Consider the following 15,050-nt stretch of genomic DNA (forward strand, 5'->3'; position numbering starts at 1 on the left):
ACTGTAGTAGTTCACATCCAAAAGTATACAACGTTTCCATTTCCTCTGTCTTCCACATATGTTTCAAAGTCATTCAGCTTTTTTGTCACTGTGACAGAGTATCAGAGATAAGCAACTTAGGCTAAAAAGGATTCGTTTTAGCTCACAGTTTTAGAGGGTTCAACTCATGGCTGGCTGGTATGGTGGAGTAAAGCTACTTATCTCTTGGCAGCCTGGAAAGAAAAGGGGAAGGAGGGAATAATAGAGGGAAGGGGAGGACCGTGTTGGACAAAGAATGACTAAGGAGAAAAAACTGGGGATAAAAATATTCTAAAAGCACAATTCCAGTGGCCTACTTTGTCTAACTAGGGTCTATCTCCTTATTGCCTGTTCACTTATGAACTTATCAATGGCTTAGTCCATTGATAAAATTAGTACACTCAAGATTCAGTCACTTCTTCATAGAGATACTGTATGAAACTGAGCCATTAACACAGTAGCCTTTCAGAGAAGGTACATTTGTGCAGACCTTGACAGTAAGACCATTGCTTAATGAGTTATTGCAAACTGAATACTTCTTTATAGTACCAGCCACTGTATCATTTATGAGTTTGGTTTTCCTGTTTTAGTTCGGTTGAGCCTAGGTTTAGAAGCCCCAGATTAGGACTTTATGTTTAGACAGGCAAAAAGAGTGATAGCTGACTGTTCCAACTCCAAGCTGCTGCTGCCTCTAGTTTGTTTCTGTTGTTGTGGTGCAGCCTCACTGAGGCCCCCTTGAGCGTTTGGTTTCTTACCTAGATCTTTCCTCCCTGGTGATTATGAACATTGGTTCTCACTTTGTATATTCATCTTAACATTGGTGAAGCTCATGTGCTTCTCACGGACCTAGCTCTTAAGCCACTTCTCTCCAGTTTCCGCAAATGTCCCTCCTTGTTCTCAGGACTTCTGTTTCTTTACATGAATTCTCCCAATAGTATCATATCATATTGTATGGTATGTACTGTTTCTTAGAAAAGATTCTTTTTTCTTGAAACTACCTCAGAATTTGTTTTAGAGTAGTTTAAGTCATTCTTGGGCTTGGAGAGATGGCTCAGTGCTTAAGAGAACTGCCTGCTGGGTGGCTGTGGTGGTGCACACCTTTAATCCCAGCATTTGGGAGGCAGAGGCAGGTGGACCTTTGTGAGTTTGAGGCCAGCCTGCTCTATAAAGTGAGTTCTAGGACAGCCAAGGCTATACAAAGAAACCCTGTCTTGGGCGGGGGGTGGGGGGAGGAGGGGAGAAGAAGAAGAGGGGGAGGAGGAGGAAAAGAATGAGGAGGGGGAAGGTTTTTCCATAGGACCTGGATTCAGTTCACAGCAGCAGCTTGCAGCCATCTATAACTGATTCGGGTAGATCTGACCCCCTCTTCTGGCCTCTTGTGTGTACTACACACACTACACACAGTTGAACATCCGTACATGGAGGCAAAACACCTATACATATAAAATACAAACAAATAAATGTCAAAAACAAGTCATTTAAATTTTTTTAAGAATCCATAATTAAAGATACCCCGGCTACATCTGCAGCCACAAATTTTGATTTTCGTCATTCTGGTTTCCTAAGATCACTGAAGGCCTCCCCAGATTGTGCTATATCCTCTGGCAGTAACTGTACATTACATTCTCAGCCTCTTGCCATGTCCCAAACATAAAAATACTGCATGTTTTAAGAGTTACACTTGTAAAAAGTTCTATTATTTCTTTGGTTTCTATCTCTCTGAACTCATATTCCTTTAGTATTTGATTGTTTTTGTGCCCTCAAATTGATTTTTAGTTTAATTTATAATTTACCATACTTTGTTTCTGGTGGCCATACTGATATTCCCAAATTCACTGACAGCTTGAAGCCATGGTTAAATTCCAACATTTTAAGGATTTTATTAAACCTTATTAGTAAAATGTTAAAAAAAATAACATATGTACACATTTTGGATTATAGAAACAATGATAAAAGTGTTGCTTTTTCTGCTCTGTGTTCCAATATTAGTCCTCTTTTCTAGAGAAAGTTGCATTTGTTGTATCTTTCTATATATGGCCTATGTACATAATACATGTGTGTGTGTGTATATATATATATATATATATATATATATATATATTCCACTTACTAGCAAATTACTTTAAAGATGATATTTTGTATAAAGATATCTTAAAAAGTATAAATATGATAATAAAAATCTTAGTCTTCCCAACCTAGTTAACTTTTTACTGTGCTTCTTTAGATTCTTTTTTCAATAGGAAATAAAATGATAGAATTGAATCCTGTTTTTAAAAATTCTTTCCATTTTGTGTAATGTCAAGAACTGTTCATGTTTATTCTTAACAGATTTTTCACATTTGTTTGAATTTACCTAAAGCATTCTTACGTCTCCTATCCAAACCCTTTCAGCTGGTTCGTTTTATTTTATTTTGTTTACGTTTTTATATGAACATATTGTATCTTATAATTTGTATTTTATATTTAAAATGCATGATAACAAGAAAATTATTTTAATTACTTCCTAATTTGTTGGAAAATTAAAAGGAAAAGTAAATTCTAATATGAGCCTTTGTTGTCATGGTTTTGTTTTCTTTTTTCTTAATGTTTTACTGTCTTATTTTCAAATAAGAATACAAAACAAGAGGGGGCTGGAGAGATGGCTCAGAGGTTAGGAGCACTGTCTGCGCTTTCTGAGGTCCTGAGTTCAATTCCCAGCAACCACATGGTGGCTCACAACCATCTATAATGAGATCTAATGCCCTTTTCTGGGTTGCAGGCACTGTATATGTAATAAATAGATAGATAAATAAATAAATAAATAAACAAACAAACAAATAGAATAAGAAACAAGACATGATAGAAACCAAATAAGGAAACACTAAAACTGTTCTTTTGTTTCTTTTGTAGGTTGCTCTCAGATTCTCAACAGCTGGACATTTTAAGAAAAGCACAATCTTATATAAAGGAAGAAAAATTTGATGAAGTAGTAAGTATATAGGCCTTGGGGTCAGGGCAGGGTGAGCGGTGCATGGGGAGCACATCAGGCAGGCTAGGAGGTTTCTTGGTGAGGGACTTTAGCCTCAGAGACACCCCCCCCCCTTCAGGGAATCAGTGGCTACAGTCTTCTAGCTTGTCTTTAGAAAGAAACTATATTGATGCTTTTATTTTATTTTTTATTTTTAATGAGAAAATTAAGTTCGAGTAACCATCAACCTTTTTACGGGATAGAGCACCACATTTGCCACTTATAGCACCATATTCATACCAAAGTTTTGACTCTAGTCATTTCTGCCCCACTGTTTTTCTGTATTGTGTTGTTTTGTATTGTATCATGTTGTATTGTATTTACATTACAGGATACTGTCTGTAATACATAGGGTACTGTGCATGCTAAATAAGCACTCTATTATTGAGCTGCACCCCAGCCCTATTTTATTTATTTATCAATTTGTTTACTTACTTACATTTCTTATTTGGTTTTTTAGATAGAAATTGCTCAGTTGAGCAGTCTAGTGTCAAAACTGTCCTAGCTCATCCTCTAAAGAAGTTGGCATTGCAGACATGTGTCACTGTGCCTCACTAAAAATTCTACTTCTATTTTTAAAAATTGCGTAATTACTAGTATATGTACTTATAATTTTTTAATTATGATTTTTAAATTTAGGCTTTTCCCTGGTGGTATTTGAGCACAGGGTCTCTCATACGCTAGGTCAGCATTCTACCACTTAACTACATCCCCAGCTCACGAAACTGTTCTTTAACGTATGGTTATTTTGGTGACATTTTATCATAGACTTGCATATGATATGAAAGTAAAATACATACATATGCATACATGCTTACATATGTATATACATATGGGCATTTCCATTATTTGAGATATATACTAGAGAACATTTATTTCCTGTGTATGTCATCTGAGGACCACTTCTGCATAATGAATTACTCTAAAGCAGTAAGTAGATCACAGATAAGATGAATTCTATTAAAATGCCCCATCTTCCCAAAATAAAAAGTATGTTTTATTCTGAGATCTTTTTCATATTTTCCAAGAAGATCCTCTCAGTTGAAGTCTGCTGCTAATCCTCTCATCTAGAGTTACTCACTCTCTTCTACTGTAGTGGTATGCCTCTATGAAATGCCAGTTTTCTGTGGCGTGAGAAACTTGGCTTTCGTTGTTTCACTGTACAGGTTTATATATGTTTTGTCCCCATAGGTCTCCCTCTGTGAGGAATTGATTGATCTAGCATTGAAAGGATTGTCCTATTATCACACTTATGACAGACTCTTTCTGGGCATCAATGTTGCAGCTGGTTTTGTGGGATGGACATCCTACACTTCTTTGTTAATCATCAAATCTCATTCTAATATCCCAGGAGGCATTAGGAAGGAAGATAAGGTAAGTTCAGATGTAACAGAGATTCATATGATAGTGTCAGCAGGACTACTGAATCAAATCATGCAGAGTGAATTCATAGACTATTGTAAGACTACATGAACTGATGTGTCTTGTCTTTTCTTTCTTTTTTTTTCTTTTCTTGTGTTTTTTCTTGTTTTCAGTGACAAAGAGGATACATTGATAACACTGGCTCTTTGAAAAGAAATGCATATGAATAAGTTCTTCTGTAGTAGTCTTAATGATGCTCTTCTGTTTGTTTGTTTGTTTGTTTTTTAAAGTAACTACTCAGTGTAAGTATTCCACATACTTCTAAAATAGGCTATACAGACACTAACCTGGAGAGATGGCTCAGAGGCTGAGAGTGTTTACTGCTGTTGCTGAGGACAAGAGTTTAGTTCCTAGTGCCCATATCAGATAGCTCACAACCACCTAGAATTCCAGTTCCAGGGACTCTGCTATTTTCTGGCCTCCCTGGACATCTCATTACAAATGACACATAAATTTATGCAGGCACATACATAGGCACATTAAAGAAATTATGTTTTTTTTAAAGCCTCTTCAAGCTGGTTGTGGTGGTGCACAGTTTTCATCACAGTACTCAGGAGGCAAAGGCAGGTGGATTTTTAAGTTCAAGGCATGCTTGTCTACAGAACACATACCAGGACAGCCAGGCATACATGGAAAAACCTATCTCATAAAAACAGAAATATAAAATAAAACAAAGCACTTCAAAGCAATATATTTATCATTAGCTCATATTAAGATCTAGATACAGTAAATTCATTGTTTTAAATATTCTTTTAAAGTAATATTTATGCTTCTCTGAATTTTTTCCTCTTTCATCTTTCTGACATAATTTTACAGTTTTTTTTTTAAACCTTATTTAACAATGATTTAATTGGGGCTGGAAAGGTGGCCCAGAGGTTAAGAGCCCAGGCTAAGTAGTATCAAGAACCTGGGTTCAGTTTGCAGCACCCTTGTGGTGACTTACAACTGTTTGTAATTCCAGTTCCTGGGAATCTGAGCCCCTGCTTCTGGCCTCCACGGGTGCAAGGCATGTGCATAGCATTGAAGCAAACACTTATACACATAAAATAAAAATAAGTATTTTAAAAAATGAATGATTTAATTACTCCAATGTATTTGAAGTTGGCTGTAATGTGGATTATTTTCTGCATATTAGGAAAATACACAGAAATGACTATGTTTTAGTAGATATATCTAGGAATTTTAGTGAGTCCTTAAAATGTATGCTTTTTTTTAACCTTCATTTAAGATTTATTGTGCTTTAAATGAAAGGAAAAGCTCAAGCCTCTAAACCAGTGGCTCTCAATCTTCCTAAAGTTGTGATCCTTTAATACAGGTCCTTATAGTGGTGACCCCTAACTATAAAATTATTTTCATAGCTACTTTATAACTGTACTTTTGTTACTGTCATGAAACATAATGTAAATATATATTCTGATGATCTTAGGTAATCTCTCTGAAAAGGTCATTCAAGCTCTCAAAGGGGTTGCTACCCACAGGTTGGAAATCACTGCTCTAAACAGAGAAAATAACAGTACATAAATGGTTTTATGCATTAAAGCACTTCCCTATCTTAAAGTATATTGCTGACTATCATTCACTGGGCAGAATATCCTACCTCCATTTCCTTTGCTTTATTCTCTCTAATAACTATTACCATCCAAATCTTCTAAAAAGTAATGTCTTTTGCTAGTATACTTTTAATAGTAATAGTCTATAAATAACATTTTTAGTGATAACCTGTACCATTTTATATTTCATTTGTCTATAATGTAGAGAAGAACATTATTGTTTAACTTCAATTTTTAAAAGTTCTATAATGCATCTTAAATAATTTCTTCCAAGTAATTTTAATTATTTCAATGTATTTGAAGTTTGCTGTAATGGGAATTATATCCTACATGTTAGGGAAATATACAGAAATGGCTATGTTTTGATAATGGAGAGATATATCTGGGAATTCTCCTGAGTTCTTGAAATGAATACTGCAGTCTTCTAACTGTGCATTCTAACTTCTGTTTACAAAAGATGAGACTGAACCAAGGGAAATTAACGAACTTGATAAGAGCCTCCCAGCCAGGTTGTAGGGCACTGAAATCTGAGCCTTTGTGCCAGAGATGGCTTTTTTTTTCCTTGCTGTTCAGAATATTGAAAAAGAAGATTTTTGTTAACATGTCAAGAATTCATGGTTGATAGTTTCTTTTTTGTTTATTAATTTGATAGTGCAGTCAGTATTTAATTGAGGGTACAGTACAATGTTAGTTGTTCTATAGAGAAATACAAGATTCAGATTTTACCATGAAAAGTCACAGTATTAAATAAAGTAGGTAAGAGACAAACACACATAGCCACCCTCCATGGCATTGGTATATCATACTACAAATGACAGCCTTAATGTATGTGTTTAAGATGATACAAGGACTATCATATTTTAAATAAAAGAGAATCTGTCATTTTGCTAACAGTAAAAGAGTAAGTCTGGTGTAAGTTTATTTTTTAAGACTTATTTTTAATTATGTGTCTGTATGTGTGTAGGAGGGTATGTGGAGGTGACTGCTGAAGCTTGTGGAAGTCAGATGAACCAGATCTCCTGGTGCTAGAGTTACAGGTGGTTGTAAGCCGTCTAGAATGGAAGCTGGTATATGAACTTGGGTCCTCTGCAAGAGGACTGTTAGACACTGAGTTGTTTCTCCAGCTTTTTGCTGGAAGTTCAGACTGTAGTAAGAGGAGAAAAATTCAAACAGGTTGAATATTACAAGAAAAGGGAAGCGTATCTTTATTGATCTCCATCTCTTCCATATATCATACCCTGGATGCTTTATGAATGTTTTCAGTTAGGGTTTACCTTACTGCAATTTTGGTGATTTTATGATTCTCATAATATGGAAGGGAGATTGAGGCTTAGATAATTTGACCATATTGTATCAACTCTAGGATAGTCAAGTTGTTTTTTAGACACTCTCATATATTTCATTTATTATTTTACTCTTTTCAAAATAGTGTGAATGAGTTCTTATCTCTTACGCAGTCTTAGCCCCTTTCAATTTTTGAGCTCTCATCTATCCACACTTATTTAAATATGTCCTTCTTTCCCTCATCATTTTGCTATTGGACCTCTGTTTTCTTTATTTCTTGTGCTATTACTAAGAGATTCTATAATTTCTTAGATTAATGTAAAGGAGAATAAAAATAAAAATAAGAGCCATCTTTTATTAAGCAGCAATGATATTCTAGTTACTTTGTTAAGCCCTTCGTACTCTGACTTTTATTACCAACTCTGATAAATATACATAAGTTTATTGTTCCCCTATTATGGATAAAATAAAACTTTTTCCAAGAAAAGCTTTATATTTTGAATTGATCTTTCCCATATTAGTTGTTAATTAAGAAAATGGTGCACAGATATGCTGACAAGCCAGTCTGTTGGAAACAGTTCCTCATTTGAGGTTCCCTCTTTCCAGGTGTATAAAGCTGACAACTAAGTTCACCCGTCACAGTATCATGGCCAGTTTATGAATATCTCATTCTTAGTTACAGTGCCATGCTTCAGCCTCTTTTACATCAGTCCTAACATCCTTGATTCTTACTCCATAAGATTTTATGCCAGTAGAGAAAAACATCAAAACCGCATGGGAATTACTTAATATCTTCTTCTTCCTCCTTAAATTTTGTGTATTTCCAGAAAGAGGTTTTTAATTTCCACTGCTTTTATCCTTGGCTAACAGGCTGAGGAAACATTAAACATAGAAAGGAGAGAGAAGAGCACTCCCCCTTTTCCCCTGCCACCCAGTTCCTTTTTTTCTCTCTAGGCATACCTAACGTCTTCTGAAGGCACTTAATGTACTTTGTACCATTTTGTAGTGGCTGCTGCATACCTCAGAACTCTAGTTCTTAGCATTGTAACTTCCCTAAAATGTACCCTTTTCCCAGTGGGACTATATCCCTGACCCTTTGCACTTATATCTGGCCCAGAGCATCAAGAAGCCTTGGTGAAGTTGGCACTAGTGACTAACATTAGGGGATTCTTTATTTGGCAGGTGGTCGAGGAATGTAAATATGGATGAAGGAACCAACTGTGTTTAGGCAATGGAAGAGAGTCAGGTGGGCAGCATGGCAGGTTGGAGCTTGAATATGCAGAAATTGTTCCAAATGAAGAATGTTTCATTGTGTGGCTTGTGAGCTAGCCACAGAAACCGCTCAAAACTTATGCATATTAAAAAAAAGACCGTTTCTAAGATGAACTATGTTCAGAGCTCTGAATGAGTTATTTACAAACCAACTTTAGGCCCATTGTCAGTCTGTATCAGAGAATTGCCTAATTCTAGAATAGCCAGTTTCTGTCCTGATATGCTGTCACTTTCAAATAACAGAATTTTTTTTTTTTCCATCTTGAAAGAACTCTGATTAATCATCTGGTTATGGAAACATAGAAAGAAGATATTTTTCCTCTTTGTAAACTCTTAAAACTATTAATCAGCATAGGTTTGGATGTATTTGAGTGTTGTGTTTCATTTTCAGAAGCCACACCACCTCCTGCCATGTAGCTTTATAGCTATTGGTGTCTTAGTAGCATGCTTTCTGCTGATCCAAGCCTGTCCCTGGACTTACTATGTGTATTGCTTGCTGCCAGTGCCAATATGGTATGCAGTTCTAAGAGAGTAAGTATCATGCCTTTCTGCTTTGTTTTCTACTTCACTAGCAGTTAATTCTGTATGCAAAACTCATTATATTTCTATAAGTCATAAATGATGGCTGTAATACTCTCAGATGTCCCAGTTGTCTTCAATTCATTTACAGCTGCATAAGGCTGCATATTAAGCATCCCTTTTGTGTTATCCTTTTGTCTTCACCTATGTTTCCTTGAAGAAGCAGTGACCTGTTCCTTTCTTTGAGTGTTCTTCGAACGAAAATAGAGAATAAAATAACATAATTAATATTACTGTGCTGTGTCATGAGTACTTTGCATCTTGAATTTGTTTTGTCATCTTGTATTTCAGAGTTTCTTCAGTTTTGCAAGATTTGTGTTTTCTTTCTATACATCTTACTTTTCCTTTCTTAGCCATCAAATTAATGAAACTTTGTAATTATATCAAATTTATTAATGTGTGCTGACCGAGACCCTACACTATTCACATGTACTGTGGTTCTGTCTTCGAGAACTTCCTCACCATGGCGCAAAAGTAGCTTCTTACCATAATAGTCACCCTGGAAAGGAAGATAGTCAGGTTTTAAGCTGACTGGGGAGACCGACTCAGGGTGATCTGCATTTCCAGGTCTGGGCTTCATAGGGAAAAGCTGCCTACAAACAAAACAAAGCAACTGGTTAACGTGTGTGCTGACAGTATATATTTTTATTCTAATGTTTGTTGACTGTAGCTTTGACGACTACTACCTTATAAAAGATATTAACATATAAATAAAATGTGGAAATGCTTCAAATATCTTTAAATATGAAGGAAGAAAAGGGTTCTGAGCAAAGAACACCGTGACTTCACCATGTAAAAGGAGCAAGACTGTTTATTTGCTTAGTTTGCTCACCTGTTTTTCTGACATTTCTCTGGTTATAGAATGTTCTAAAAGGTTGCCCAGCCAGGTAGTAAATTCTGTTCTATTATGGAATGCCTTCTGAATTATTAAATAGCCTAATTGTAAAGATAATAAATGTATAAAATTGTAAGGGAAGATGTGATTTTGCAGATGTTTTATTTCATGCCTTTAATAGATGGCATGAAAAATAAAACAAAAAATGTGAGTTTTCAAGCTGGCTAGATGGCTCCAAGGCACTTGGTTCCCACGTGGTAATTAGGAGGGAGCAGATTCCTACAAACTGTTTCTCTGACCTCCACTGTCGATTCACACTGTGGAGCAGACACCCACACTCATAACAGCCAGTAAATAAATAAATAAACAAATAAATATTTTATCACATTTTTTTCTAGAATCAAACCCCTACAAAATGACCTCATTTACCTCTTTGCTTATTCACAGTTAAAAATGAAAGAAATATTCTCTTTCTGGTACGGACTTTTTTCCGTAGATGGCTGCTTAACAGTGTGATATCATTCTAGTCTATAGCCATTGTTTTCAATCAGAAAAAGGTCATAAGCCAAATGACACTGGCCTTTTATAATTACCTACTTAATGCTCTATAAATGCTAATGTTTTTTTTCGTAGTGATGAAATGCAAAATGTACTCAAGTATGTAATATATTTTTGGTGGTTATAAATTCTCAATTACAATTAGTGTACAATTAATGACATCTTATATTGGGTTTGGAAAAGGTTATTTAGCTCAGTTAAAAAGTGCAATTAAGCTGGGAGTAGTGGTGCATATCTGTAATTCCATCTCCTTGGGAGGGTATGGCACAAAAACTGGCATTTTAAGACCAGCCTGGATGACTAAATAAAGTTTAAATGAAAAGGCTGGGGTTTCAGCTTCGTGTCAGAGTGGATGTCTGATATGTGTATGTATAGAGTCCTAGGTTCAGTCCTCAGTACTGCAAGTAAATAGGTCAATAAATAAGTGCATTTAAGACTTTCCCATAGAAGGCTGTGGGTATAGCTCAGTGATAGATATAAAGTTAACCTCATGAGTTTCAGTATTTTGTTTTCAATTTATATATATTTGCATTCATTTAATTTTATTTCTGATTTATCTGTAATGCATGTACCTTTGTTTAAACTAAGGTCATACAAAAATCACTCATGAAAATTAAGCAAATGCTTGTCATCATTTTTCCTAAAATACTTACAGATTTTCACAAATAAAAGTAAACAAAGCCATTAGAACAAATTGTTACAGTTTATCTTAAAATTTAAATAATTTATGAATGGAAACTTCTAGGATTTTTAGCTTTGTGAAGTTCTTAGTTTTTGCATTATCTTGCTAATTCTAGGATGTTATGCAAATTATAAGGAATCTTTTTGTAAATCATCTTAAACAGATACCAAGTTATTCAAGACCTGGTTGCATCACTATTGACTTTTCCTCTGAGCCGTTTTGTTGCCTACTTGCTTACTTTTATCTTGGGCATTGAAGTACTGGTAAGTAAAGTGGATTATATGTCTGGGTATCTTAAACCGTTTCTATGTGGCTGGTCTTTTTTTTAATTATTTTTATTTTTATTAATTACAGTTTATCCACTTTGTATCCCCCCTGTATCTCCCTCCCTCCTCCTTTCCCACTCCCATCCTCCCTCCTTCTTCCCCACATTGCCCCTCCCCCAGTCCACAGATAAAGAAGTTCCTCCTCCCCTTCCCTCTGATCCTAGTCTATCAGATCTCATCAAGAGTGGCTTCATTGTCTTCCTCTGTGGCCTGGTAAGGCCACTCCCCCTTCAAGGGGAGGTGATCAAAGAGCAGGCCAATCAATTCCTGTCAGAGATAGTCCCTGTGCCCATTACTATGGAACCCACTTGGACACTGAACTGTCATGGGCTACCTCTATTCAGGGGTTCCAGGCCATCTCCATGAGTGGACCTTGGCTGGAGTATCAGTCTCAGAAAAGACCCCTGGGCCCAGACTTTTTGGATCTGTTGCTCTCTTCGTGGAGTTCCTGTCCTCTCCAGGTCTTACTATCTCCCCCTTCTTTCATAAGATTCCCTGCACTCTGCCCAAAGTTTGGCTATGAGTCTCAACATTTGCTTTGATACAGTGCTGGGTAGAACCTTTCAGAGGCCCTCTGTTGTAGGCTCCTGTCCTGTTCCCTAAGTAACCTTACTGCTCATCTTCTTTGCAATTTATCACCAGGTGCTCAGTTTCTTCTACCGCTACATGCTGACAGCTGGACTGATAGTGTTAGCAGGTTGGCCGTTTCTTACTCAGCTGTGTACCCGAGCAAAGGTATAAGTTCTCATGTTGGCAGGACAGACTAGTAAATACTTGGGGTTGATATGTGTTTACTCAAAGAATTATTTATTTTTAAACAAAGGAGTGGAATGCACCCACATACAAAGGGCCAGGTCCTTTAGAAAGGGCTGACATCAACTTTCAGTCTCTCTGATTTATATGTTTTTGTGTGTATTTGTGTGCATGTGTGTACGTTTCTGTCGGAATTAGAGATGTAGAGAGGCTATATGGCAAAGCTGGCTTATTTAGAGCACTCATGGAGGTTCTGGTACCTGGAGAGGAAGAAGTCTGGGCACTGCTAAGAGCAGCAGAATGGTTGAGATCCACACTCTAGGCTCCAGTCTGAGGAGTAAACTCCTGTGTACCGTTCCCACAGTTCTTTTCCAGGGAAGTAGCAATAAGCAGACTGTGTTTTTAAAAAGCACATGAAGCTGGGAGGGATTCTGACCAAAGCACATGTGTAAAAATTTCAAACAATAAACAAACCCAAAACACATAGTAATTTAAGGTAACCGTATTTGTAATGGTAGATCTTGGCTGTGAGCCAGATGGGATTAAGAATCACTGTCGAGGGCTGGAGAGATGGCTCAGAGGTTAAGAGCACTGGCTGTTCTCCCAAAGTTCCTGAGTTTGATTCCCAGCAACCACATGGTGGCTCACAACCATCTATAGTGATATCTGGTGTCCTCTTCTTGCCTGCATAGTATAAATAATAATAAATAAATCTTTGAAAAAAATTATTTAAAAAATGGGTCAATATTTAAAAATAAAAGAATCACTGTAGAAACAAGGTTTTCAAATGTCTGAGAGATTTTCTAAATCAGGATAAACAAGCTGAAAAGTCCCACCTGAACTACTGGATTATAATAAAAGAAAAGAAGAAAAGCCAAAGTTGAGCCATGACATTGATTTTTCTCTGCTTCTTGACTGCTTGCAGTGTAGCTAACTGTCTCAGGCTCTTGCTAGCTGTCCTGACTTTCTCCATTAAGATCTCCATCTGTGGAACTAGGAAGGCAAAAACAAATCATTCCTTCTTTAAGTTGCTTCCTTTCATGCATTTTGTCATTACTAAAGTAACCAACACAGTGTACATAATAAAGAAATACCAGACAGCTTTTGCTTTTCGTTTCAGTCATGTAGGGTGTGGGATGCCAAAAACAGATTTCTGTTTCTATTTCTACCATATTTGTCTAAATACATTTTTTTTCTTGATTGTAGATTACCTGCCTGAGTTGGGCTTCCTTGTCATTACTTCTAGCAGTGTTCCCACTGATGCCTGTTGTGGGTAGAAAGCCGGACCTTTCTCTAGTGTACGTACAATATTATCTTGCATTTCTATTGAATTTGTCATTGATACTACGACATTTAAAGACAATTCTCTCTCTCGTGCCATATGTATGTGGGTATCCATGAAGGCCATATGAGGATGTGAGATCCCTTGGATCTGGGTTATAGGTGTTTGGGAGCCACCTGATGTGGGTGCTGGCAAGTGAACTGGGATCCTTTGGTAGAGAAAAAAGTACTCTTGATTGCTGAGCCACCCCGACTCATAGTCTAGATTTTCTTTATTTTAAATATTAAAGAATTGTAAAAAATTTAATTACACGTGAAAGTCTTCTGTTTTTCAGATGTTGTCTTTGAGTGTATCCATAATCAAATACCACTGAAAATGAAAATTGTCTTATTTTAATTTAATTTTTTCATGAGAAAAAATCTATATATTTTGAAAGTTTTCATTTATTTTGTGTTGTGTTATTTTGTTTTGTCTGTACAACTAGGAATGAATCCCAGGACCTTGTACTTGCTAGGCAGTTTTTCTATGTTTAACCATTCAAATTGTATAAAAAACATTCTTTATTCTATAATATATTCTAAAGCCTTCCGTGTCCTGGGATTGTAGGCATGTATACCACCCCATTCCTTTCTTTTTTCTTTTTTTAATAAATCATATAGTTACCATTGCTGCTTACTTCTGAGTGCTCTGGGCATTTTTAAAAAGCAGTTTAACCTAACCTTTAATAGATAAAGATGTATCTGTTTTTTTGTTTTATTTTTTTTTTGTTTTATTTTTTTTTAACAGTAGGAAGATTAACTGAATATTTTTAAGTGTCTGTTAATTTAAGAAATTATGTCATTTCTTTGCCTGTTGGCTTTCCTGCTTTCTAACAATAACAACAACGGACTTAATAAGGAATTGTCTTAGGAATGCGGTTTATAATCAGAGCCCAATAATTGTATTGAATTATAAAACCACATCATCTAAGCCAGACTTTCACAGTTAGAATTTTTGGAATTTCGTCAAGCTTAAATAGAAACTAAATTCAAATACTTTTATTTATTTATGTATTGATGCAGATTGTCCTTTGAATTCTTCTGGTGCCTTTGTAAAACCCTTTCATGTCTTATATCAGCCTCTGTCCATTTGTGCTGTTCAAGCATTATTGACATAGTTAGGGAGAAGGTATGCTAAAAGAATAAATGGTATAAATGATCTTTCTGCATAGAAAATTTCCACTTGCATGTTTCTCTTTAAACTTGATTTAAATTTCTATTAATTTTAAATTCATTTTGGTTTCCTGTGATTATTTGCAGTTTTATTCTTAGTTCATAGAGAAAGTTCTATCTCTATTTACTCTCCCATACCAATTTCATCCTCTTGATTGCAGAAACAGATAAGTAAAACATTTAAGGATAAAATAAGAAGAAAAAGAAGACAGGTATATAGTGTTACTGTTGGATTCTTGTAAGCCCTGTGAACTAAAGCAAAGCAGTTGCC

General features: G+C 35.9%; 1 protein-coding gene across 5 annotated transcripts in view; it reads left to right on the forward strand.

Moving 5' to 3' along the window:
* The window catches only part of Pign (phosphatidylinositol glycan anchor biosynthesis class N), a 101,194-nt gene that overhangs the window by 37,661 nt on the left and 48,483 nt on the right, over positions 1-15,050 (forward strand). For all 5 annotated transcript variants that reach the window (XR_002477032.2, XR_009587337.1, XR_009587338.1 and 2 more), the window contains 6 exons: positions 2,908-2,986; positions 4,217-4,399; positions 8,945-9,084; positions 11,371-11,470; positions 12,176-12,268; positions 13,493-13,584. Coding sequence is in view for 2 of the 5 variants with exons in the window: in XM_060371489.1 (XP_060227472.1) it covers positions 2,908-2,986; positions 4,217-4,399; positions 8,945-9,084; positions 11,371-11,470; positions 12,176-12,268; positions 13,493-13,584 (687 nt within the window). In the remaining 3 variants the exon portion in view is untranslated. The remainder of the gene's footprint in view (positions 1-2,907; positions 2,987-4,216; positions 4,400-8,944; positions 9,085-11,370; positions 11,471-12,175; positions 12,269-13,492; positions 13,585-15,050) is intronic.

The sequence above is a fragment of the Meriones unguiculatus genome, chromosome 18 (assembly GCF_030254825.1).
Source record: "Meriones unguiculatus strain TT.TT164.6M chromosome 18, Bangor_MerUng_6.1, whole genome shotgun sequence".
Lineage (NCBI taxonomy): Eukaryota > Metazoa > Chordata > Mammalia > Rodentia > Muridae > Meriones > Meriones unguiculatus.